The following is a 24,803-nucleotide window of genomic DNA, read 5'->3' on the forward strand; positions in this document are numbered from 1 at the left end:
AGTTTTCCACCTTTAAACAGAGTCGTGAATCACATCAAGAGATTTTCCACCAATGCACCTTCCATCATTGCAGAGATAAATTCTAATCAATCAGAATATTAGTTTTTTATCGTACATGGCTAAAACTGAGTTCAAATATCATAATCAATATTCTGACATCTGTTTTTATAAGTGAGACTCTCCTATGATCATTTCCTCTGCAGTTCATTCCAAGTTTAATAGAAAGACTAAAATAACCGTGCAAAGAAATTGGAAAGAGTCATTTAACCATCTGTGGTGATTTGAATGGGAGTGGCCCATAGACTCATCTATTTGATAGTTGGCAGAACCATTTGGGGAGACTTAGGAGGGATGCCTTGTTGGAGGAGGTATGCAACAGGAGTCAGGGATGAGCTTTGAGTTTTCAAAAGACTCATGTGATAGCTCATGAGTGCTCTCTTTTCCTCTCTCTGCCTCATGGTTGTGGACCAAGATGTGAGCTCTCAGCTGTTCCTTTGCTCTGCCATCACGGATTCTAACTCTCTGAAACCATAAGCCAAAATAAACGTTTTCTTTGTAAGTTGCCTTGGTGGTCATGACGTCACATCACAGCAACAGAACAGTAACTAAGACATCCTTTGAAACAGTTTGCATTAAACATCTGGAACTTATTTCATGTATTTGTTTATGAGTTGACTTTTTCAAATGATTGATTTCTCTGTTAGTTATAGTTCTACTCTTTCTTCAATTTCTTTCTCTCTCTCTTTCTAAGACAAGGTCTTGCCACACACCTCTAGGTGGACTTGAACTCACAATCCTGCTTACCTTTGAATGTTTGGTGGATCAATAGTTACACTTCCCTTTTCTTCATATTGTTTTTCTGTTGTTCTTGCTCCTTTCAGTCCTGGTTTTTTCAGAATCTACTTAAACGAGTAGCCTTTAATTGGCTGACATTCTCTGCTGGCTATTTTTTTTTCCTCTTTGATCAGTTCTTCCTGTAGTCTTTGCATCTTTGATAAGCTTTCTTTAACTTTCTTCCACTGTTTTTTAACTTCCTTCAGTAAATATTTAATTGGACAATGATTGCTCTTTAATTAAGCATATGTTTTCCTTTGGGGTTGCAAACCTCCCCGTAGGTACTGTACTGCCTGAGTACTGCAGGGTTTACACTTATCGTGTGCTGCCTGAATACTGCAGGGTTTTGCACTTATTGTGTGTTGGCTGAGTACTGCGGGGTTTACACTTAGCGTTGTCTTTATCATTCAGTGCAGAGTGAGTTCTGAGTTGCCTTTGATCCACAGATTTATTTGGAACTTTAAGCTTTCTTTTTAAAATGTGTTAGGTTTTATTGTTGTTTGTGGTTTTGCTTTCTGTTCTTAACTTTTAATTTCATTACACCATGGTTAGAAAATGAATCTGTGTGATCCTTATTCTTTGATATTTGTAGAAACCACCTCTGATGCCTAAGTAAGAGCTCAGCTTTTGTGAAGGTTCCAGGTGTGGTAAAGAGAATGAACGTTTCCTATGTAACCGGCACATAGCTATACAAATGCCCACAAATCAAGCTTACTGACAGTTAACAAGACCTTCTTATAACGTTCTCTTGATAGTGGTCCTTGGAATAACAGTTTGTTGTGTAGTGAGTGTTGAGTTTAATTCTAGTTAGGTTAGTTCTAGTGGTTTCCTGGGCTACATTTGGTAGCTTCTGATTGATTGGGTGCTGAAGGATCTGCTTTTACTGTAGTATTCCCATGAGTGGGGTCTCTTTGGTAGTTCAGGAGCTGTGTTGTAGATAGTGCAGAACATGAGATGCATTATCTTTTGTTGTTGTTGTAGACTCAGCACTGTGTAACTTGGAAGAGTATAAAAGGATTGAGATTGATAGCAGTGCTTCTCTTGTGGGAGTGAGAACAGTTTGCTGCTTCTCTCTGTTGTTACATCCAGTATTGAGTCTCCAGCCTTGATTCCAACCCACTCCTCTGCATCTTGGGACTTTTGTCTCCTTCATTATTCATGATGAGATATTGCCTACATTTGAGCAGGACTGAGTCATGGAGGGAAGATTGTGTAATCACTTCATTTGAGATAGGAGTATATCTCACCTCCTACCCTATGTGGTCCAGTGCTGGGCTTGATTTCCAGTGACAACAGTAACATCAATGGCTCAGAAGCAAATCGTGTTCTAAACACACAATAAAGTAAAACCTACTAAAATAACATCTACAAGACCAATGACCATAAGAAAGTAAAGAGCTAATATCAAACACCTAGAAAAGATAAACAATAATGAAAGTTTAATTAATATAAAAAAGGAATTAAAATGAGAAATAGATGGAAAAAATCCAAGTTAGATAATAAATACAATTAGATAAAGGAGTGAGAAAAAATATTCAGGGAAAACAAAGACAAATTCAAAACAAGCAAAATTAAGCAAGTTGAAGCTTCCTTCTTGCCCAGGTAATGAAAATACTTCTTTTCCCAGCTTCTGGTTTCAGAGCTCACCAGTTTTTGTTGTTGTTGGTAGTGTGTGTGTGTGTGTGTGTGTGTGTGTGTGTGTGTGTGTGTGTGTGCATATTTTGGGGGTGGACCTTGAAACAGGTCAAACCAGATAGGACAATGCAGATACTGAGTTCTGGTCTCCTTGACCATGAGCATAGCAAGGCTATATTCACACCACTGAGCTACATCTACAAACACCAGCACTCTGGGACTGTAGAAGTCACCTGCACGCTATTCTCCCTGGCCAAAATTGTCCTTGTGCCTGCAGGAGTGGAAAATGTCCAAGTCATTGGCTAATCCTCTAAATGTCTCAGAACCTCTGAGCATGGAGAACATGACCACCAGAGCAATTAGTGCTGAGGTGAGGGTGGGCATCAGCAACAGTGATCAGCTTACCCGCCACTTCCGGCAAATCCCCTATTGCTGTCCCTGCTTACAAAGAAAATGCCTTCCAGTTCCCTCTGCAGAGTAGACCATGCTTTCTACCATGCAGACTCTGATCTGTAAAGCGTGTCCAAGTCACAATCAGTTTCCTAGGTCTATACTGAATCTTGGTGTGACCACACGCTGAGCCAATCTAGAAGGAAGGCCTTTTGGAACTTGGAACTTAGAGATGTTAAAGTACAACAGTTGGTGCTGGCAAGATGGCTCAGCAGGTAAAGAGATTTGACACCAGGCCTGATGACCTGATCGCTGGGACCCACATAGAAGAGAGAGAGAACTGACTCCTGCAAGTTTTCATCTGACCTCTACACATACACTGTGGCATATGAGCACTCATGTACGTACACACACAATAAATAAATAAATAAATAAATAAATAAATAAATAAATAAATAAATAAATAATAAAAAAGGATGCATAGCCAGGCACAGTGGCACATGCCTTTAATCCCAGCACTTGGTAAGCAGAGGTAGGTGAATCTCTGTGAGTTAGAAGCCAGCGTGGTCTACATAGAGAATTCCAGGACAGAGCTACATAGAGAGACCCTCTCTCAAACAAACAAACAAACAAAAACCAAAAAACCAACCCCCCCCAAAAAAAACTTTCCACACACCAGACATTCAATGAGCCATTCTTTTAAAAAGAAAAGAAAAAACAGAGTCGCTTATGATATCTCAGGAAGTAAGGTCACATTATAACCACAAGTGGGAAGGAGAGTGCTTGAATATGTGCTTGTCAGTGTTCAGCTCACCCTCCCCATTTTATACAGTCCAAGATCTCCTGCCCAGGGAGCAGTCAGCCCACAATTAAGATAGGTCCACTAACATCAATTAACGCAATCAAGACAATCTCTCACAGGCATTCTTAGAGGTTGCCCTTAATATCTAGACAATTTTTCACTGGTGTGCCCAATGCTTGCCTCCTAGGTAACAATACTGACCATCACACTAACCTAATGTGTGCAGGGGGGGGGGGCAGTAAAGAAACTTCTGACATGACTGTTCTATGGTACAGTTAAGGTTTTTACTGTAGATATGAGAGAGAGCAGAGAGAAAATGAAGCGGACTGAATGTGGCCAGGGCTAGGGAAGCAGGAGGGGATATTAGAGATAGCAAGATAGCAAGAGAGCAACACTATTCAATAGAGCATCGTGAGAAAGCGAATAAGACAGAGTTAGAGCAGCAACTGTGGAGAATGTGGGTTATAAGGAGGGAAGGTCCAGGAAACTGTCATGGGAGCTTTGAAATGCATAACAGGTGTCGTGATGCCGTGATGCCTAAGGAGGCTGGAGGCCAGCATGTGCTTTGATATGCTGATAGGCACCATAGGTAGCATATGCCCCTTCTGTCAGAGGTCGGTGGAAATGACTCCTTTTGGCAGAGGGGAAACGGTTTACAAGTTCCTGGGGAATGCTGGCTTTTATCTAACCACTAGAAATAAATCCTCCTAGAGTCCCTGCTGAACTCTGGCTATTTTGACTGTCTATGAGCACTACCACCCACCACTTTCCTCCTCTGTTGGTGGTATTCGGAAGTGAGTCTTTGGGAGGTGATTATCGTATAGGAGGTTGTGAGAGTAGGACCCCATGGTGGCCTTAGTGGATTTACAAGAAGAGGAGACAGCCGAGCTACCACTCATGTGATACTATCTGCCTTTGTATGGTGTAACAGGAAGCCTCTCATCAGATGCCTAGCAAATGCCCATGCTCTCTCTAAGTCTAAGACTCAGACTGTCCAGCCTCTGGGGCTATATAGGCCAAAGAAACTTCGGTTCTTTATAAATTTACCAAGTCTCAGACATTTTATTATAGCAACAAAGAAAATGGATCAATATAAACTGGTTCAAAACTATCATAACTACTTAATTAAAAAAAATCTCTAAAAATACTGTTACTTGCTGATTCAAGCCCCTGCTATGTGACTTCCCCAAAATTATGGACTGTAACCAGGAACCGTGAGCTAAAATAAACCCTTTCTCCCATAAGATGTCTTTGTCAGCCTGGCAGTGGTGGTGCACACCTTTAATCCCAGCACTCTCAGTGGGCAGAGGCAGGTGGATCCCTGTGAATTTGAGGCCAGACTGGTCTACAGAGTGAGTTCCAGGACAACCAAGGCTACACAGAAAAACCTTGTCTTCTTGAAACACCAGAGAGAGAGAGAGAGAGAGAGAGAGAGAGAGAGAGAGATTGTCTGGCTGGAGACATGACTCAGTGAATAAAAAGCACTGAATGCTCTTCCAGAGGACCTACGTTCAATCCCCTGCACTCACATGGTGGCTCATAACCATCTGTAACTAGTTCCAGGGGATCTGACTCCATATATGTAAGCATACAAAATAAAATAAAATAATCTTTTGCTGGGTAGTGGTAGCACGTCTTTGTTATTTTTTTTTTTTTTCCAGAGTTGAGGACCGAACCCAGGGCCTAGCAAGCACTCTACTGCTGAGCTAAATCCCCAACCCCTGGTACATGTCTTTAATCCCAGCACTCAGGAGGCAGAGACAGACAGATCTCTGTGTGTTCTAGGCCAGCCTTGAGTTCCAGGACAGCTAGGACAACACAAAGAAGCCCTGTCTCAAAAAAACAAACAAACAAACAAAATGAAACAAAACATTGAGAAGTAATCTGAGCAGTCATTAAGACTTATGAGGATTTTACAGATGAAATGATAAGTTATTTCAAGGAATGCTCATCCTTCTGTCCCTTCTGAGTAATATTCCAGCATGAGAGTCTCCCCATAGTCTACTGAACACAGCAATGCCTTTGTGATGACTAATCTCATCGTCAACTTGATGGGATTTAGATCACCATGGAAACAAATCCTAGACGTTGTGATTTGTGTGTATGTGTCTTCCCAGATTAGGTTAATAAGTAAAAGTGGGTGGTATCATTTCCGGGGGCAGAAGTCTTGGTCTGCATTCAAAAGAGAGAGCTAGCTGGTCACCAGCACTCATCACTCTCTGCTTCCTGCTTATGGATGCAATGTAGTTAGCTGCTTCCAGCTCCTGCTGCCGTGACTCCCCACCATGATGGACTGCGCCTTCAAACTATGAGTCAAAGTAAATCCTTCCTTCCTTAAGTTGCTTTTGTTGAGTATTCTGTTAGAGCAAAGAAAAAAAATAATACACTGTGTTCCATCACCCTTCTGCTAGGATGGCTTTTGTTTACTGTGTTCCATCACCCTTCTGCTGGGATGGCTTTTGTCTACTCTGAACTCCAGTTGAGGGTCATCTCATTCCTTTACCTGGCTTTGAGGCAGGGGCCAGGATTCTCCCCAGTGGGCCCCATGCCAAAAGTCCAGAAGGACAAATCCGTGTTGCAAAAAAACAATGTCTCTGGGTGATTAAAAAGCTGCTTTGGTCATGTGGCTGGTTGATGGTTCAGAGGAAGCTGCCCTCTGCTATTTGATTGGCAACTGGATGCTCAAAGCAAAGCAAGGACAAAGTGAGCATTCCTTGCCAAGAACTCAGCATATGTTAGAAAAAAAAAAACTTCCTGGGTCAAAAGAGAGGCTTTGTAGCGGTGCTGAATCCAGAGATAAACCACAAAGCTGAATCACACGTGCACTTCACTTCTCGTTTTTTCTTTGTTTTGATGGTATTTTAGAAGCATTTTGCAAGGGTAGAGAGAAATAGGGCAAAGGGAAATGGTAGGATGCTATTGCCACAGAGGTGGGCAATTGCTGGGTTGTATGGGAGTTTTGAAAGTCAGTGGAGAGGGCGTATGAGTGCAAGAGTGCTGTGCCTCTCGGGAGCCGGGTGGATGGGAAGGCCGGGGATGTGTGCATGAATTAGCTCGGATGATAATGGTCACTAAGAGAAATGGATCAGAGGGGAAACAGGGTGGTTTGTGTGTTTATTTCTAACATTGGGCTTCAAGACCATTATTGATTCATACTTCTTTTCTCTTTCTCATTGTTCTGTCCTACCACATTTGTGTTTTCTACTTGAAATAATTTCCTAAAGGTAAAAGGGAGATTTTTGTTTTTCTGAAAGATAAAAATAAAGGCAGCCAATTAGTTCCCACCACTATGAGAATGTGGTTTGGGTAACTTGACCTCCTGGGACCTCAGTCTTCAGCTGTGTGAAGCCGGATGAGAAGATCTCGCCTTCATGGCTGCAATGCTCAGAGCAGTGGAGGTAAAGCACACAAAGCAGAGATCAGAAATTAGAGATGTTATTACATTAAAAAAAAAAAAAGCCCCACATGGTGGTGGTGGGGGGCAGGGCTTAGCGCGCTGACTTGGAGATAATGATCTGAACTGAACCACAACATCAATAAACACTCCCTAGTCCACAGATAGCTCAGCTGTCTAAGCTATCTCCCTGCAAGCCACAGCCTTCAACAGGGAGGAGAGCATCCGGGAGATTACACATCTCTGACAGGGAAGGAAGATCTCTGAATTTGGAATCAAAAACTTAGGTCTTCCCTCAGGCTTTCTCACAATTCACAGAAAGGACAAAGACACCGGTTTCTTCCTAATGACTCCACCAGCTCTCAGAGCAGTTTGATCGTGTTAAAAGATATTTATCGCATCCTATAGTGTTTTATTGCGCGCGCGCGCGCGCGCGCGCGCGCGCGCACACACACACACACACACACACACACACACACACACACACACACACACACACACAACACAAACAAGAAAACCACTGACTATAATGCCCAGTCACTGATTTGGGCTGGAGACAACCTGGCATTGCTTTCTTACTGGAGCTGACGCTGAAGAGAAGGACTTTCAGGCAAAAGCCAGTCTGTTTCTGTATCGGGTGACTCACACTCTTGAGGTACTTATGAGTCCCTTCTAAAGCTTAGTAAGTGTTCATCTAGCAGATCCCATGCTTGGTGAGTGATTCTAATCTCCCTCCCAACTCCCTGTAGATGGAAAAGGGAGAGGCAGAAAGGTGAAACCACTTTCTCAGGGCTGGCTGCGCTACAGACCAAACAGCTTTTCCTTGAATCACCCACACAGCAACGACTCTTATCTCAAACTCTGTCCACGTCCTTGGGAACCCCTTCCTTTTCTGTACCTTTCATGTCACTTACATAGGCTGCAGGCGTCAGATAAGGTCTCATCTTAGACATCAGAGATAAAACAACACTAATGTCTCCCAGTCCACAAATGTTTCCCATTCACCCACTTTTCCTGCAGCCACAAGCTGGATCCCGAGTCAAAGGACAAACCACTCTGAAGGCACATTCCAAAGCACCAAAGCCCTGCTCATTGTGCACTGGAGGGCAGCAGTCCTTGGGAACGGTGTACAGAGAGAAAGGAGGCTGCACTAGCCAGGAGCATCCCTAGCCCTTAGCTACCCTGTGTGGGACTGTAGACAGGAAGTACCAACACCACCTGAGAGCTTAGTAGGAAGCCCAGACTGTATCTCCAGGTGACTTGAATGTTCACCGCCATGAGCAGCCTTGGCTTCACCCGTCACCCTCCATCAGTGGTAATAACGTCTTACTGATGAAAGGGGATGCCTGTCTTCCAAGTACGCTTCAACTATCAATATTCCCGTTTAACTCAAGGGGCATAGAAGTATGTCAAGGCAAAATTAGTTTTAGTGTTTTCTCTTTCTAAAAATGAAGTGTTGAAAACGAAGGGGATGCCTTTCTACTTGGGGAGTGGAGTTGAAGCCATAAAACCATATAAAGGGATGGCAATGAGGGGAAGAGGTTCTAAGCTCATCTGTGCTCTTTAATCTCATTGCTGTATGTGGAGGCCTCTTCCTGGGAGCAGAAAAGGAGGAGGAAAGGAAAAAAGACCTCCTTTCACAGCGAGGCTCCGCTTCTGGGAGGTTCCACAATATTCTCCAACATCGCTGCCAGCTGGGGACCAAGTGTTCAAACATCAGCCTATGGGAGACCGGACTTCCACATTCAAACATAACACACACCGTTCTCCCCTACCTGTGCTGCGTTGCAGTCCACAGGAAGGAGGCTTTGTGTCGCTAGTACTTTCTAGAATGTTACCTGAAGAAGCCAAAAATTCCTACGTCTTTTATTCCAGTTGTTCAGGGAATACCTGGAGATGCTAGACTCAAATAATCCCAAGGGTAGCTGCCTCATGGTAGTATTTCAGAGAGAGTGATGGAGGAGGGGTCTGGGGAAAAGGGACCCCGCAGTATGGTGACTCTAACATAAGATGGACAACATGTTCAACACTGGAAGAGTTTGGTGTTGCTCTCCCAGGGCAGGTCTCTGATCCAAACCCTTGAGATTATCAGTTGATAACCGCTGGCTGCTTCCTGGGCCAGTGCCTACATGAAAGATGTAAAAGCTGAAAGGCAAAGCCACATGGTGAACCTGGGGTCTGTGCCAGGAGCTCCCTGGGAGACCCGTATTCCAAGATTTAAGGCAGAGGAAAACCTGGGAGCTGAATTTGGAAGACGTGCTTTTGGGGTTTTCAGGAGATAAAACTGCCACATGATGTCATTTTAGACTGGTAATATGTTTAGGATTCTTTCTCTGAGCTGTGTACATGGAATTGTCCTTCATGACCTCTCTGAGAACCTTCTAGACAAATTATTTTTATTCTTTCTTGGCTGTTGTGCTGATGTTTCTTTTATGACACCAGAGTGAGAAGAGCTAAGAATAACCCAGATTTACTCCTATGGGATCAGAAAACCTCCATGACTGCCTTTCCCATGGACCCTTCTGCCTCAGGGTCTTTGGATAGTTTTTGGAACATGATTGGCAAGGCCTTTCAGGGGAGAGAATTATAAGCAATTCCTGGAAAGATTCTTTTAGGAAAGGAAAATCTGTGAGAATACAAAGTTCTAGAACTTTCTCCATGTCCCCACATGACCTCCTTGGACACTGGACTAGTCCACAGGACTGTGGAAATTTCCATGGCCTTGTACTGAAAAATGCCTAGGGTGCAGTTACCCCAAAGATAGGGATACCCTATCCGACCCTTTTCAAATTCTGTGTTTAAAGGTTCCTTGGCTTGAGGTGTGTCACCAGATTCCAAAATACATAAGATTAACCCTTGACTGTCTGTGCTGAGGAACCCAAGAGTTGCTAAGTTAATTGATTTTGTTGTAGTGAAATTAGTTATAAATTCTTTTCTTTTCTTTTCTTTTCTTTCTTTTTCTTTTTTTTTTCTTTTTTCTTTTTTCTTTTCTTTTTTTTTTTTTTGGAGCTGAGGATCAAACCCAGGGCCTTCAGCTTGCTAGGCAAGCGCTCTACCACTCCACTGAGCTAAATCCCCAAACCCGAGAAATTATTTTGAAAGGATTTTATTTATTACTTTAGTTTGTTTATGTAATGTATGTGTGCCTGTGTGAGTATATGCACACTTGTGTGTATAGAGGCATATGTCTGAGTATTATTAAATCCATAAGATGCCGTTAAGTGCTCCCCCCACCACACACACACACCTGATCACTCTCTCTCCCTGAACCTGGGCCTCATCTGTTCTCAGCTAGTCTGGAAGTCAGTAAATCCAAACTGTCCTCCTGTCTGCACTACCCACTGGGGCCGGGGTTGCAGGTATTTGTAGGAACACCTGGCTTGCTGCGTGGGTCCTGGGCTCCAAACTCTGGTCCTGATGATTGTGGAGCACAGTCAGGAGCAGCAGCTGGTCCATCCCTCCAGACCCCAACCCTACAGGTCTATTTTATCTTATTTATTATGATTATCAGCATCATGTATGTGTGTGGTAAGAAAGAATGTTTCTAGAGAAGCTGTATGCACAGATTTGAAGTGACTTGATGAGTTTTGACAACTGTGTGCAAGCATATGATCACCACCGAGCTCTTTTTGCTGTCTCCTTTGAGTTAATCTCCACCTACCCCGAGAAACCACTGGCCTAAGTTCTCTGTGTTCAAACTCCGTCTCTATCTGTCTATCTCTATCTCTCCCTTTATGTCTTTATCTCTCTCCCTCTCTTTTTAATTTCATGTACGTGTAATCATACAATATGTCTAACTTCTTTGGTTCAACATTTCTTTTTGAGATTTATCTATGTTGTATGTGGCAGTAATTCATTCCTTTGAATGTTTGAGTGGTTTTTTTTAATTTATACTCTATTCTCACAATGATAGGTATGTAAGTTACTGAGTTAGTTTTGTTATTTTAGAGATAAGGTCTTTCTAAGTAGCCAGGCTGGCATCAAACTAATATTTCTCCTGCCTTAACTTCTTGAGGTCTGGGATTATAGGTATTTACCATCATACCCCACACTGGGTGGTTGTTAATCAGGCTGCTAGAAGTCATCGTAGAAATCTCCCCATGTGCCCATGATTTCCCTGCCCTTAGACAAATACCTTGGGGTAAAATTACTAGACCACAGCATAGGTCTATACTTCATTTTATTTGAAATATTTTCTTTAAAATTTTTTTAGATTTACTTTATGTTATGAGTATTTTGCCTACATGAATGTATGTGCACCATATCCATATCTGGTTTCACAGGGGTTAGAAGGCAGCATTATTTCCCCCTGGGAATGGAATTACAGAGAATTGTGAACCGCAGTATGTATCCTGGAAATCAAATGTGGATGCTCTGCAAGAATACCAGCTCTTAATTGCTGAGCCATCTCTCCAGCCCATTTTAAATACCTTAAACCAGTGGTTTCTCAACCTTCCTAATGCTGCAACCCTTTAATACAGTTTCTCGTGTTGTGGTGACCCCCAACCATAAAATTATTTATGTTGTTACTTTATAACTGTAATTCTGCTGCTGTTATGACTCATAATGTAAGTATTTTTGGAGATAAAGGTTTGCCCTGTAGTCAAAAGATTTCCTATGTCCTGCCCGGCCCATGGTTGGGACAAATCTCTCTCACTCGCAGTCCTGCAGCTGCTTATAAAATAATCACTCAGAGGCTTAATATTAATTACAAATTGTATGGCCTATGGCTAAGAATTCTTGCTAGCTAGCTCTTTCATCTTAAATTAACCCATATCTATTAATCTATGTTTTACCACATGGCTGTAGCGTTACCAGTCTGTTGGCATGTTGCTCCTTGGGAAGTGGGCTGGCGTCTCCTCTGTCTCTGTCTTTCTTCTTCCTGTCTCTCTCTTGGATTTCCCGCCTGGCTATAACCTGACTCATCATAGTCCAGAGCAGCTTCTTTATTAACAAATCATAGCAACACATATTCCCAGCGTACAGAAAGACCATCCCACAGCATTGCCCAAAGGGTCGAGACCCACAGGTCGAGAACCACTGCCTTAAATAGTTTTTCCAAAATAATTTTATTTTGTGCTCTCACTGATAAATAAGAGAATACCAGCAGCTCTGGTCCCCCTCACATTTCTTGGGGTTTCTTCTTTTGATCCATCTCATCCACTCTAATGGGCAAATTTATGATGGCTTTCAATTTGTGATTTATTTCTTTAAAAATGTGTTTTATTTGTTTATCAAGTGCACAAGCACACATGAGTAGAGGGAACAACTCAGGTGTGGGTTCTCTCCTTCCTCCACAGGTTCCATTGGTCTGAATTCAGGTCATTGGGTTTGGGCATAAAACACACAACCTACTGAGCTCTCTCAAGCACCTATATTTTCTTGATAACTTATTGAGTGCCATAAGCATTTGTGATAATCACATATGTTCTTCAGAAACTTGACTATTCAAGTGTTTGTTCATGTATTGGTTCATTTGTCTTTTAGTGTTGATACATAGGTCTTTATGTATTCTGGAAAGAAATATCATCATATATACATTGTAAATATTTTTTCCTCACAGTTTACCATTTCTTTTCCATTTTCTCATGGTCTTTGGATTAGCCAAAGGCATTTTGTATTTTTTTCTTTTAGTATTTTTAATCTGTGTATTGGGGTGGGAGAGCTGGGTCAGATTCTCTGGAGTGGGAGTTCCAGGTGGTTGTGAGCTGTTTGGTTCAGGGGCTGGGAACAGAGCGTAGGTGCTCTGCCAGAGCGGCAAGCACTCTTAACCGCTGGGCCATCTTCTCGGCCCTATTTTTCTTTTATATTAGCACATGCTGTGTTCTCAGAAATCTGTACCTACAGCCAACTTCTGAGGCTATTTGCCTTTATTTCCTTTTAGAAGTTTCACTGCTTTAATTTTATGGTTGCATGTGTCATCGATGTTATAAAGCTAGTATATAGTTCTTTATACATAAGAAAAATAAATTTTTATCTGGGGAAGGAAGCTCTTTTCCATCTGCACATTTACCCACAGGACTCTAGAGTATTTTCCTTTCTTCATGGAATTGCTTTGGCAAATTGGGGATGGAGGGGGGGGCAATTAAATGTGCATGAGTTTCCAAAACTTCTGTTCTGTTGCGGTACTCATTCTCATCTTAATAGCTTGCTGTCTTTATGACTAGTTTATTGATGGTCTGAGTCTCCAAACATACACTTCATTTTAGCATTATCCTAGACATTTGCAAGGAAATTTGAAAAACAACTTGCCAATTTTACTAAAAAGTCTGTTGAATGTTTTGATTGTAATTACACTGAACTGAAGGTAGACTGACATGGGTCTTTAAAAATCAGTATTCTAAGCCAGGTAGTGGTGGTGCACACCTTTAATCAAGCACTCGGGTGCCAGAGGCAGGTGGATCTGAGTTCGAGGTCAGCCTGGTCTATAAATTGAGTTCTGGGACAGCCAGGACTACACAGAGAAACCCTGCCTCAAAAAACCAAAGCAGGGATAATAATCAATCTTCCAATTTATAAACATTGTATGTTTCTCTATTTACTTCTCATGAAATTTATCTCAGCAATGTTACAGTTTCCAAGTCTGGTCTTCTTGGAGGTTTGGGTGAAATTTTTTCATGAATATTTTATGGTTTTGATGTGTAAATTCAACTGAATTATAGATTTTGTCAACTTGATTCAGTATATACAGATGACAAGTGGTTTGAGATCACATGCCTGATGACTCAAATGCCATTGTGTAGAATCCTTGGTACTTTCATGGGAAGAGGCATTTCAGCTGTGAATCATGCCCTTTCTCATGGGACTACTTTCTGGTAATGACATAGTCACATCAGCTTTATTATGCCAATCTCTGTGTGTATGTTTTTACTCTTTGCTCTCAGTTTCTTGTGGGTTTTATATTTAAGACTGTTCTTGGATGGATGGCATGTAGTTGGGCACCTCTGTTTGTTGTAGTCTGAAAGTTCCTATTTTAGAAACTTGTATTTATGTTCAATAGCTGAGAACAGTTTGACCTTCACATCTGCCTTCTTGCTCTTTCCTAGTTGCCCCATTTGCATTCTTATTTCTTTATTCTTCATTGTAGCTACTCAAATACATATTTAATACATATTGGAATGTTCTGTTTAATTTAGTCTATTACCTTTTTATATATGCTCCCTGTAGTGTTTCGTTATTTGGTTCCTTTCCTAGGGTAGTCACCATGCATTCCTAATTTTCCATGCTGTTTAGTTAATATTGTACCATTTCAGACATAACTTAAAAAGCTGAAGGCCCATTACCCTCGACCTTCTTTCTACAGTTGTCATGTTTTACATTTACATAGGTGGTAAGATCTACCATGTAGGGACTAGGAAGATGCCTCAATGATTAAGAATGTATACTGCTCTTCCAGAAGATCTGAGTTCAGTTCCCGGCACCCCCATTATGCCACTCACAATCACCTGTGACTCTAGATATCTGATACCCTCTTCTGGTCTCTAGGGGTATTGCACTCATGAGTGCTCCACAACCCCCAACAGACATAATTAAAATAAAGACCTACCACACAATATTATATTTTTAAAGCAATTCTTTCAAGGAAAAAGATGGTATTTTCACATGCATATTTAGTTACTCATATCCTTCATTATTCCCAGTAGATTTCTATTTCTGGCTAGTGTAATTTCCCTGTGGCTCGAAGTTTTGTCTTTAGCTTTTTTTTTTTTTTAATATGCAATGCAAGTGTGCTAGTGGGATTCTGTAAACTTTCTTTTACCTGAAAATGTGCTAATCCCACCTTCATTTTTTTAAGGGTGTCATGTCTAATCAGGATTCTGAGCTGATAAGACTGTTTGAAGGCTGGCTTTGTTAACCCGTTATTTTCTGGCTCCCTTTGTTTCTGTGGCAAAGTCGGCCATCATCCATCCCTTTATCCACTTGTATGTGTAACCTTTCCCTCTAACTGCTTTAAGACATTAGGTTTTTGGTGGCTTCACAATGGATGCACGCTGTTTTGCTTTTCTTGGAGTAGGGAGCATCCTGGATCTGTAAGTAGATGTCTGTCTTTGGATTTCAGAAATGGACCTGCAAGATGGCTCAGCCTGTAAAGGTGCTTACCACCAAGCTGCCATCCATCCCATGCTTCATCCTTCCCAAACAGTTCCACCAAATGGGACCAAGCATTCAAATATATTAACCTATGGGGGCCATTCTCATTCAAACCACCACACAGAGAGGAGAGGGAGAGGAGGGGTTGGAGAAGAGGGAGAAGGAGACCAGGAAGGGGAGGGTGATAGAGAGAACACACTTCATTGCCTTCTACTTCCTGTCCCAGCCACATCCCTGGCTGACTGGCTGACTGTTGGGTGCTCTCACAGAGGGTGGTCTTTTCTCTGTTACTTTGCTGACCCACAGTCAATCTTCTCTGGCAATATGCTTACAGATACACCCAGAACTATGCTTTGAATTCTCTAGGCATCCATAAAAGCATTCAAATTGGCACCTTGAACCAACCATCACGATAAACAACAGTCTGGTATATACAGCAGGTGCTGGGATCAGCCTCAGCGTGCTCCCCCCAGGTGGAGTGGCTCACCCCTACAACAGTCTCCTGCTTTCCCCACATTTCCTCTCCTTATTGTCACCCCATCTCTTGTGCTGTCTGTGGCATTTTCCTAGTCACCAAATCTCTTCAAGCAGAATGTGTTGCAATGGAATGATTTTCTGGTTAGATAAAGACCACATTTCCTCCTCAAGAGTTGAGTGTTGAGAGCTAGCTGTCGTGGTGTGCACCTAAAACCCCAGCACTTGGGAGTGGAAGCAGGATGATAGGAGTTCAAGGTCACCCTCAGCTACATAATGAACTTGAGGCCAGTCTCAAAAGACTCTGTCTCAAAAAATATTACACATGGAAGCATTGTCTCTGGTGTTCGTGCTGGGACACTAGGTCTGTCTCCGGAGCTTTGACTTCCTGTGGCCCACCCTCTCTTCTGTGTCTGCTAGGCATGCAGTACTTTCAGAATAGAACTCTACTTACTTCTACTTCTTCCTTCTATGGTGTGTATTTTATACTGTAGAAGAACTTGAGGGGCTGGAGAGATGGCTCAGAGGTTAAGAGCACTGGCTACTCCTCCTGAGGTCCTGAGTTCAATTCCCAACAACCACATGGTGGCTCACAACCATCTGTAATGGGATCTGGTACCCTCTTCTGCATGCAGGCATACATGCAGGCTAGAACACTGTGTACATAATAAATAAATAAATCTTAAAAAAATAAAAAAAGAACTTGAGTGACCACTGCTATAGCATCTCTGACACAAATAGTTATCTTTTCAGTTTTATTAGCATATATTAAACATATAATGGGTTTTGTTATGACATTTCCACACATGCATATAATGTATGCTATCATGTTCACATATATACCCAACACCCTCTGTGGTCCCACTTCCACTGATCCTCAGCTTCTTCCCAGCTAGTTGCTCTTCTGTGTTCTTCTCTTTCGTTGTGGTGAACCAATGAATTTAATTAGAGCTACTTATAGGAAAATGGTTACAGGGTTATTTATAGAAAAATAAGCAATGTATCTGGCTATATCACTCAGGAAAATGTCTCTCCCTTTATCAGCAACCATCAATTGCCTATATATCTTCAGTGGCGGGGCCTCATTGTAGAAGTCTGTGGGAGTCCAGCTCCAACCTGCTCCCACCTTTTGAAGGGTTCTTGGGTGGAGGAGAGAGAAATGAGGAAATAGTAAGTAGAAAGATAGACCTAGACAATGAGGAGAAATACAGAGACACAGGATAGCTTCGGGAGGTCCCTGGGTCAACACCTAGCTGCCCAGAGGTTTGTTCAAAAGGGCTTTTTATAATATGCCAAGGGGAGAGGCAAAAGACCTCCCCCTTGCAAGATCAAAGCACAATGAACAGCCAAGTGTAGACCCTTCCAAACACCTGGTAAACATGCCTGTGGCCAAATCAACTCCTTATGCAGCCCTGCTGGGTAAAGCAAGCTCAGATTCTCTGACCCTGAGTAAGGTCTCACTAGATAGCCTCTGCGGGCTCCCACACCTCATGATATCCCCCTACCCAGCAACTGTTAATTGCCTATAAATCATTGGGAAGAGGTGGAAACCCATGAACCCCTCCCCCTTTTATGATGAAATGTTGACAGACACAATCTTGTGCAGGTAATGAGAGTTGCTGGGAGTTCAAGAGTGCACACCCAAGTCATGCTCGGGAAACCACGTTCTACCCCACCCCACCCTTTCCTCTCACTCTTACTTTGTTCCCTTCCACTTTTCTTCAGCGTTCCCAAGCCTTGGAGGGAGTGAGGCAGATGTCACATTTAGGAGCTGAGCATTCAACAGTCTCTTATTCTCAGCACATAGATCATTTATACATCTGGGCAGTGACCAACACCCACTGCAAGTGGAAGCATCTCTGATACAAAGATTTCTAAAGAATTGTCTTAGTTACTATTGCTGTAACAAAACACTGTGACTGAAAGCAATTTGGGGAGGAAAGGCTTTATTTGGCTTACACTTACACTTCATCACTGAAAGAAGTCAGGGCAGGAACTCAAACAGGATTCTTGAGACAGGAGCTGATGCAGAGACCATGAAGAAGTGCTGCTTACTGGCTTGCTCCTCCTGGCTTTCTCAGCCTACTTCCTTACAGCACCCAGGATCACTGGCCCAGGGAGGCATCACCCACAATGGGCTGTGCCCTCCCTTATCAATCACCGAGTAAGAAAATGCCCTACAGGCCTGTATATGGTCTGATCTTAGCCTGATCTTATGGAGGCATTTTCTCAGTTGGGGTTCCCTCCTCTCAAATGACTTTATCCTGTGTCAAGTTGACATAAAAACCAGCCGGGACAGGAACCACTGTGTAAGCCTTGGTTCCTTTCCTGAGAAAGTGGCATGCACACCAATTCTTTAAATAGAAGGAAGAAATGCATGAGCAAGCCGCTGCAAGATCAAACTCACATCTCACGAGGGCCTGATCCACTAACATTCTTCTTGTCTTTGCAGAGATGTGTGGGCATAACCCACCAGAGGTCGCCAATGCCACATTCAAAGCCCTCGATTACAAGAATGGCACCATCCTCAACTGTGAATGCAAGAGAGGTTTCCGAAGAACAAAGGAGTTGGTCTATATGGCGTGTTCAGAGAACTCCTGGAGCAGCAGCTGCCAATGTACAAGCAACTGTAAGTGTCCCTTTGTAACCTCAATGGGAAAGCAACTAGGGACAGCAGGAGACAGAGTCAAGCTGCCATTAACTCAGACCAACATAAACTAATGGTAGACAAATCTGTGAGTAACTGGTTTTAGAGGCTTCTGTGACAGCCACTCACTTAGCATTATTCCAGGAGTGTCTACTCATTCTGAGAACTAGGCTTGCTAAGCCCGAGTCAATCTGATTGAGTCCATGACTTTGTTGTTGATCTCTATCCTTTTTTCCTTGAGTTCAGAATGCTCCTTCACACAGCCTGTCTCTGTACTCAGTTTCTTCCCCATTCTGGGGGTGGAGAGTGAGACTGTAGAAAAGTGTTAGTTTTATATAATATATATAATATAAAATATATTATATGTATTTATACAAATATAAACTTTATATATGGTCTATTATATATCTAAAACATTTTCATTGCACATAGTACTTAGTGTATTACACAAGAACATTTTCATACAGGTGCACACTGCTGAATGACTATACTCTGCCCCAACCTGATACCCCTACTCTCCTCTGTTCCCCTCCCATTAGACACTTTTGGTTTCCTCGGACAATTTTCTTGTACTTTTAGGTTATATGGACATACTTAATTTTAGGTACCTATAGAAGACCTAGTAACTACAAATGAAAGAAAATAAGATATTTCTCTTTCTGAGGCTGGCTTAATTTGCTTAATATTGTTATCTCCAGTTGCACTCCTTTTTCTCTTTGTGGCTGGAAACTTCCCATCATCTCAGCTGAGCTGAGAGTAGTGGCACACACGTTTAATCCCAGCACTCAGCAGCCAGAAGCAGGTGGGTCTCTGTGAGTTCGAAGCCAGCCTGGTCTATATATAGTGAGCTCCAGGCCAATCAGGACTGCATAGTGAGACCTTGACTGTAATGTGTGTGTATGTGTTTATGTATGCATATAGGCATGTATTAAAGAAAAATTCCATGTATGCCACATTTGCTTTAATTATTCCTCTGTTGTTGGATACCTAGGTGGGTCCCATAATTGATTTTTTATGTCATTTATCTTTGTTTATTTATATATTTATTTATTTATAGACAGGATTTCTCTGTTTAGCTTTGGAGCCTTTCCTGGAACTCACTCTGTAGCCTAAGCTGGCCTTGAACTCACAGAGATCTGCCTGCCTCTGCCTCCCAAGTGCTGGGATTAAAGGCATGTACCACCACCACCCGGCTCATCTTTCTTTCTTTTTTTTTTTTTTATCTTTATTTCTTAACCCTAAGGATGGAGTGGGTCAGTGAGCCAAACCATGTGTGGAGGGTAGAGTTTAAAGATGGCTGCTCTATTGAAGTGCCTGGTTAACTCACTTTCTGGCAGATCTCCCCTTGTCCTACGATGGTGTTCTGATGCCTCCTCATTGAGGTGCTCATCTGCAACTTCTCTTCATAGCTGGCGTTTTCTTACCATTGCCTTAAAAGCACATTTCTCCCATTTGAAAAGCTTTGAATCACTGCAGGGAAGTGAAGGAATTAATGCAGGTTGTGAAGTTAGACCACTCCCACCTGCTGAGTGCAACCCTGGCAGCACTGATAACAAGGAGAGACCCATTTTGATCATGTTCTAGTCACGTGTACACAAGGATTTTTCCAGTAGGAGAATCTTGCGTTTCTTCTAGGAACATGTTGAATCCATTGTCAATCTGCACATGAATGTGAATGTGCGTATGAGAGGTCAGTGCTAAGGAGAGGTGTGCTGGCCCCATTCAAGGGAGGGCTTGTTTGTTCAGCTTCACAAACCCAGCACTCAGTATTCATTCCTGGATGCCAGAGAGACGTCCTGGGGTGAATGGATGCACGGACAGCTATTTTCTATTCTGAGCATTTTGCAAACTTATTTGCCTCATTTCTCCCATATTCTCTAGCCCATAGCAACTTAAGAAAGCAAGTTACACCTAAACCTGAAGACCAGAAAGAGCGACCAACCACAGAAATGCAGAAATCAACACCATCTGTGCACCAAGGGAACCTTCCAGGTAAGATACACGTCTCAACAACCTTCCTCTAGCTGGCTCCCGGGAGCTTTGGTTACATGGAAAGGAGGAGCCAAAGGAGGGAGATCAGTCCGGTTCTCCACAGGCAGGAGCTCTTCTTCCTTCTCTCAGAACACCATGCAGATGACAACATTGCCTAATGTTGGCAGGCTCCATGCTCAGCATTTCAAACTCTCTTTCTGAAGGTAACAGACTATGGCTTGGGAGCATAAAACTCAACTGCAGTTCAGTTCAGTTCAGAAGCATGTGTTGGGAAAAACTGTGAACCAGGCAACGTCCACAGAAGTAACACGTTGAATAAGCAATGGTCCCTGCCCTCAAGAATTCCTCCTATTTTCTCTTAAGTTCAAGACAATTAACTTCAAGCAAAACCATTGATAACAACTGGCTTCTTATAGAACAGGGTTATAAAATGGAAGCCACAGACAATTATTGACTAGTTAATGAGGTGTGGGTGGGTGGGCACTATGTCTGCCCATACCGTTCCCAAATGAAATAATGATACTCAATTTAAGCCACGATGTCAGGAACAGAGTCTGCTAGGGTTACTTGAGAGTTGCAGGGACTGGTTGGCCATATGAAGACCCCATAGTCTTATGATAAAGCTATAACCTTACAAAGAACTTTCTTATATCATGTATAATCTCATTTGGACCCCACAATCAAGTGAATCACCTGAGACACAGGGAAGTTAAGCAATTTAGCTAAAGTCACATTACAGGGTGAAAGTAAGACCTCTATTCTCCTAGATTAGATAAGGGATCTTTCTAATGAGGGTTTTTTTTTTTTAACTATTTAAAAACTACTCATAGCATCCAATAACGGGGCAGGTGACAATCAAGAAGCATTATTGCGATTTGATGTTTTTAGTCCCTTTCCTCATCCAGCTCCATCCTGAAATTCTGTTTCCAAATACCTTTGTTGTTTGCTCCGCTTTCCTGCTAACCAGTGCCAACCTCTACAGTTAGTGGAAGGTCAACGTTTGTTCTTACTCAAGAGACTGAAAGACCCCCGGCTGAGATCTTTCTCCGGGAGAGACCCCAAACCCAAGGAACACACCGAAACCACAGATCAGATGCAAAAGCAAGAGGGTTTATTTAGACCAGATACCTGGGGCGAAGTCTCTTGGAGGACTTGCGCGCTTTCCTAGGGCAAGGGGGACTTTTTATGGGATCCCAGGGGCAGAGGCGCGGTTACAGAAGCGAGAAGCATAGTTACAGGGTCCCTATTGGTTGTTTCAAAGAAGGCCAGGGTGAACTTGGGGTCGTATGTGTGTGGCTGATTTGGCCTTGTCCAGGCCAGCTGCTTATTTCTCAAGGCCAGGGGGCCAGCCATAAAATATCCTGATTTGACTTAACTGTCTTTCTCTCAAGGCCGCCGACCACAGTTATCTCTCTCAAGGCTGGCCATAGCTATCTCTGTCAAGGCCGGGTAGCTGGCTATGGCTGTGAACTCCCGTTTTTCTGATTCCTTCAGAATGGCATTTCTTAGGCTAAGTTATTGGGGGGGGACGCATTTTATTGGCCCAAAGCCCCATGTCCTCATAATGGAGCGGGGGTCTTTCATTCCCCCATTTTCTTTTGTACCAAATGAAATCTTTCATTTTAGGATGGAGAATAAGGGGTTAGCTCTATCTCTGACTGTCTGAGCCTCTGATATTGTTTGGTTAGGATCAAAGCCTGGGCAACAGAAACCTTATCCTTGATGAATTGTACCAATCTGTTGAGGATGTATGACCCAAACAATAAAATGAGCAGGAGGATGATTAGGGGGCCCATAATGGTGGAGACAAGGGTCGTAAACCACGGTGACCTTTGGAACTATCTTTTAAATCATTTCTGTTGAGCATGGCTACTTGGAGCTGTCTGAATTGGCCGGTCTCCATAAGGGCTGCAGTCTTGTATCTATCCAGCAGCTATTCCGCCCATGGTAATTTTTCCCAGTAACAGGGCCAGCGTCAGGGAAACAGGCTCTCTGGTGATGCCCCTCCCAATGTCAGGAGGACTATTAGGGGGATCAAGGGGACCCCCGGGTGAGTTTTATCTTTAGTGGGTTTGGAGAGCATTGAACTAGATGTCTCGGTGCCCTCAGCTTCGTCGGGTTCCTTGGCAGCCTTTACATGCGACGTGTGGACCCAAGCCGCTGTCCCGTCAACCTCGGCTCTAGGTTCCTAGATTGATGGCGTCGGACCTAGACAGAGTCCCCAATCTTGAATGGGTGAGGCACCACCGGGCGGTTCAGTTGCTCCCGGCAGGCAGGGGTTTCTACACCGTCTTCTGCATCAGTTGGAGGGCTAGTGGCAAAAGAGGAGATATCAGAGTAAAGGAAATTTACAATTGGTGGGGGAGCCCCATACATGATCTTGAACGGGGTTAGGCCATGAGGCCCAGGAGTATTCCGGGCTCGGTAAAGGGCTAGGGGGAGTAGGAGCACCCAATCTCTAGTGCCAGTTGCAAGCGTTAATTTGGTTAAAGTCTCCTTAATGGTTTTATTTGCACGTTCTACCTGTCCTGAGCTCTGGGGGCGGTATGCACAATGAAGTTTCCAATCAATCCCCAGTAGCCTGGCCACCTCCTGACTTACCTGGGAGACAAAGGCGGGCCCATTGTCTGACCCCAATATCTGGGGTATTTTATACCTGGGAAAGATGTCATCTAGGAGTTTCTTGGTTACCACGTTAGCGGTCTTTTTCTTGGTAGGCAAGGCCTCTGTCCATCTATGATGTAAGCTTGTCGCTCGGGGCTCCATTTCGCCCCCATTTTCTTTGTTAGTTCCTGGTCCTCCGGGCTTTTATCATCCGGAGGGCCTGGGTCAGCGCGATCAGCTCTGCCTTTTGGGCCGATGTTCCAGGTGGCAGTGGTGAGGTCCAAACTATCTCCGATTCGGTGGTGACGGCTGTTCCAGTCCTCCGTTTTTTTTCTTGGAGGAAGCTGTTCTCATCCATGAACCAGGCAGCAGGGTTGCGGGGTTGAGGGAGACAACTGGTCTGAACACCATTCGATCTGGGGGCTGCTGGACCAGAGCTTTCACCGCATGGGAGGATAACACAGTTAATGGCTGTCCCAAAGTCAGTTTCCCTGCATCCTTGAGCAAAACAGCAATAGCGGCTACCCCGCGCAGACAGGGGGCGGGCCATCCTGCAGCTACCGGGCTTTTATGGCCCCAGTCTCTGTACCAGCATTCCTTTTGCAAAGCCTGAGTTCTCGTCCATGAACAGTTTAAAGGGCTAGGACTTGTAGGGGGGTCCCTTTGGGTCCTGTCCAGATGCCAGCTGAACCTTTTTCTCGGTGGTCCTTCGATACCTCCTGTTACCTGTGGCCCCCTGGACCAAAGCTGTGCGGTCATTGAGAGAGCCTCCGGTATGGGTCAGGACTGAATGTTGAGCCCCGGTGTCCATTAGGAAGGTCACTGGCTGCCCCCTAATCTTGAGAGTTATCCTAGGTCGGGGGGAGGGGGTCTCCTGGCCTTGACCTCCCCAATCTTCCAGATTGAGGACCCTTGGCTTAGGTCTCCGAGACCCTTGAGGCTTTTTTTGATCAGTCACGAGCCCAATGCCCTCTCTGTTTACAGTAAGCACTTTGTCTTTGTCAAGCAGTGTCCTTTTTAAGTCTCCCGTCCTAACGCCTTAACTCCCTCTCTGACCTGTCCCTGAGACATTACAGTGGCCAGGACTTTTTTTGTTTGTTTTTTCTCTCCCTCCGTGTCTTTCTAAGTCTTTTTTTTTTTTAAAAACGCGCTGCCGGCGTCTCTTTCTGGTAACCTGAGCCCAATCGGTAGGGGGTCTAGAGCCCCTGGAGACCCGCTAAGAGCAACTGGCTATAGAGATGTAGGTGTTCCCTACCTTCGCTGCTTTGTCCCGCCTTCCTCCTAGGCGACCGGCAATTGGGGAGGAAGCAGGAACTCATCCTCCGCTGTTTGGGGGCCGCTACAGGAGCCGCCGGTCCCTCCGGCGCTGTCGGGGGGGTTGTAACACTCGGGGCGGGGTGACTCGGCGTCCATGGGTGACGCCGCCCCCTAGTCACCTTCCCCATATTGGGCCGGAGCCGGTCGTGGCACATCGCTGCGGGTCGCCGGCCAGGGGGCGGTCCCTCGCCGACCCCATCCCCGGCCCCGCCTGCGTGCCCCTGCCACATCCCGTGTCCGCCTGCGCCGCCGCTGCCGACTGTGCCGCTCGGCCGCCCATCGCGCTATCCACCGCCCCTCCGAGCGAGAGGCTGTGGGGCGCTGCCGCCGCAGGCTCTCCGCCGCCCGGGTCCCGGCCGGCCGCGCCGGGGGCTGCCGCGCTCCATGGCGGCTGGTCGCCGGCCCCGCCCCTGGCCCCGCCTGCGCCGCCGCGGGCCCCCGCGACCAGATTCCCCTGGTCTGCACCAGCTCCAAGTCGGCTGTTAGGCGCCACGCGGAAAACCACGGCCCGGCGGGGCGGACTCCTCCGCCCGCACGGGAGACATGGACAGCCGGGGAGAGCGGGGAGTGAGGGGAGCCCCCCCAGCGCCGCCCCGGACCCCCGCGACCGCGCCGCGGCCGCG

The 24,803-nt window shown here is 44.4% G+C and overlaps 1 protein-coding gene across 1 annotated transcript in view; it reads left to right on the forward strand.

The window, feature by feature from the left end:
* The window catches only part of Il2ra (interleukin 2 receptor subunit alpha), a 51,469-nt gene that overhangs the window by 13,095 nt on the left and 13,571 nt on the right, over nt 1-24,803 (forward strand). The window contains exons 2-3 of the mRNA XM_006990203.4: nt 18,073-18,249; nt 20,149-20,259. Of these exons, the coding sequence (XP_006990265.3) occupies nt 18,073-18,249; nt 20,149-20,259 (288 nt within the window). The remainder of the gene's footprint in view (nt 1-18,072; nt 18,250-20,148; nt 20,260-24,803) is intronic.

Source organism: Peromyscus maniculatus, chromosome 5, assembly GCF_049852395.1.
Source record: "Peromyscus maniculatus bairdii isolate BWxNUB_F1_BW_parent chromosome 5, HU_Pman_BW_mat_3.1, whole genome shotgun sequence".
NCBI lineage: Eukaryota > Metazoa > Chordata > Mammalia > Rodentia > Cricetidae > Peromyscus > Peromyscus maniculatus.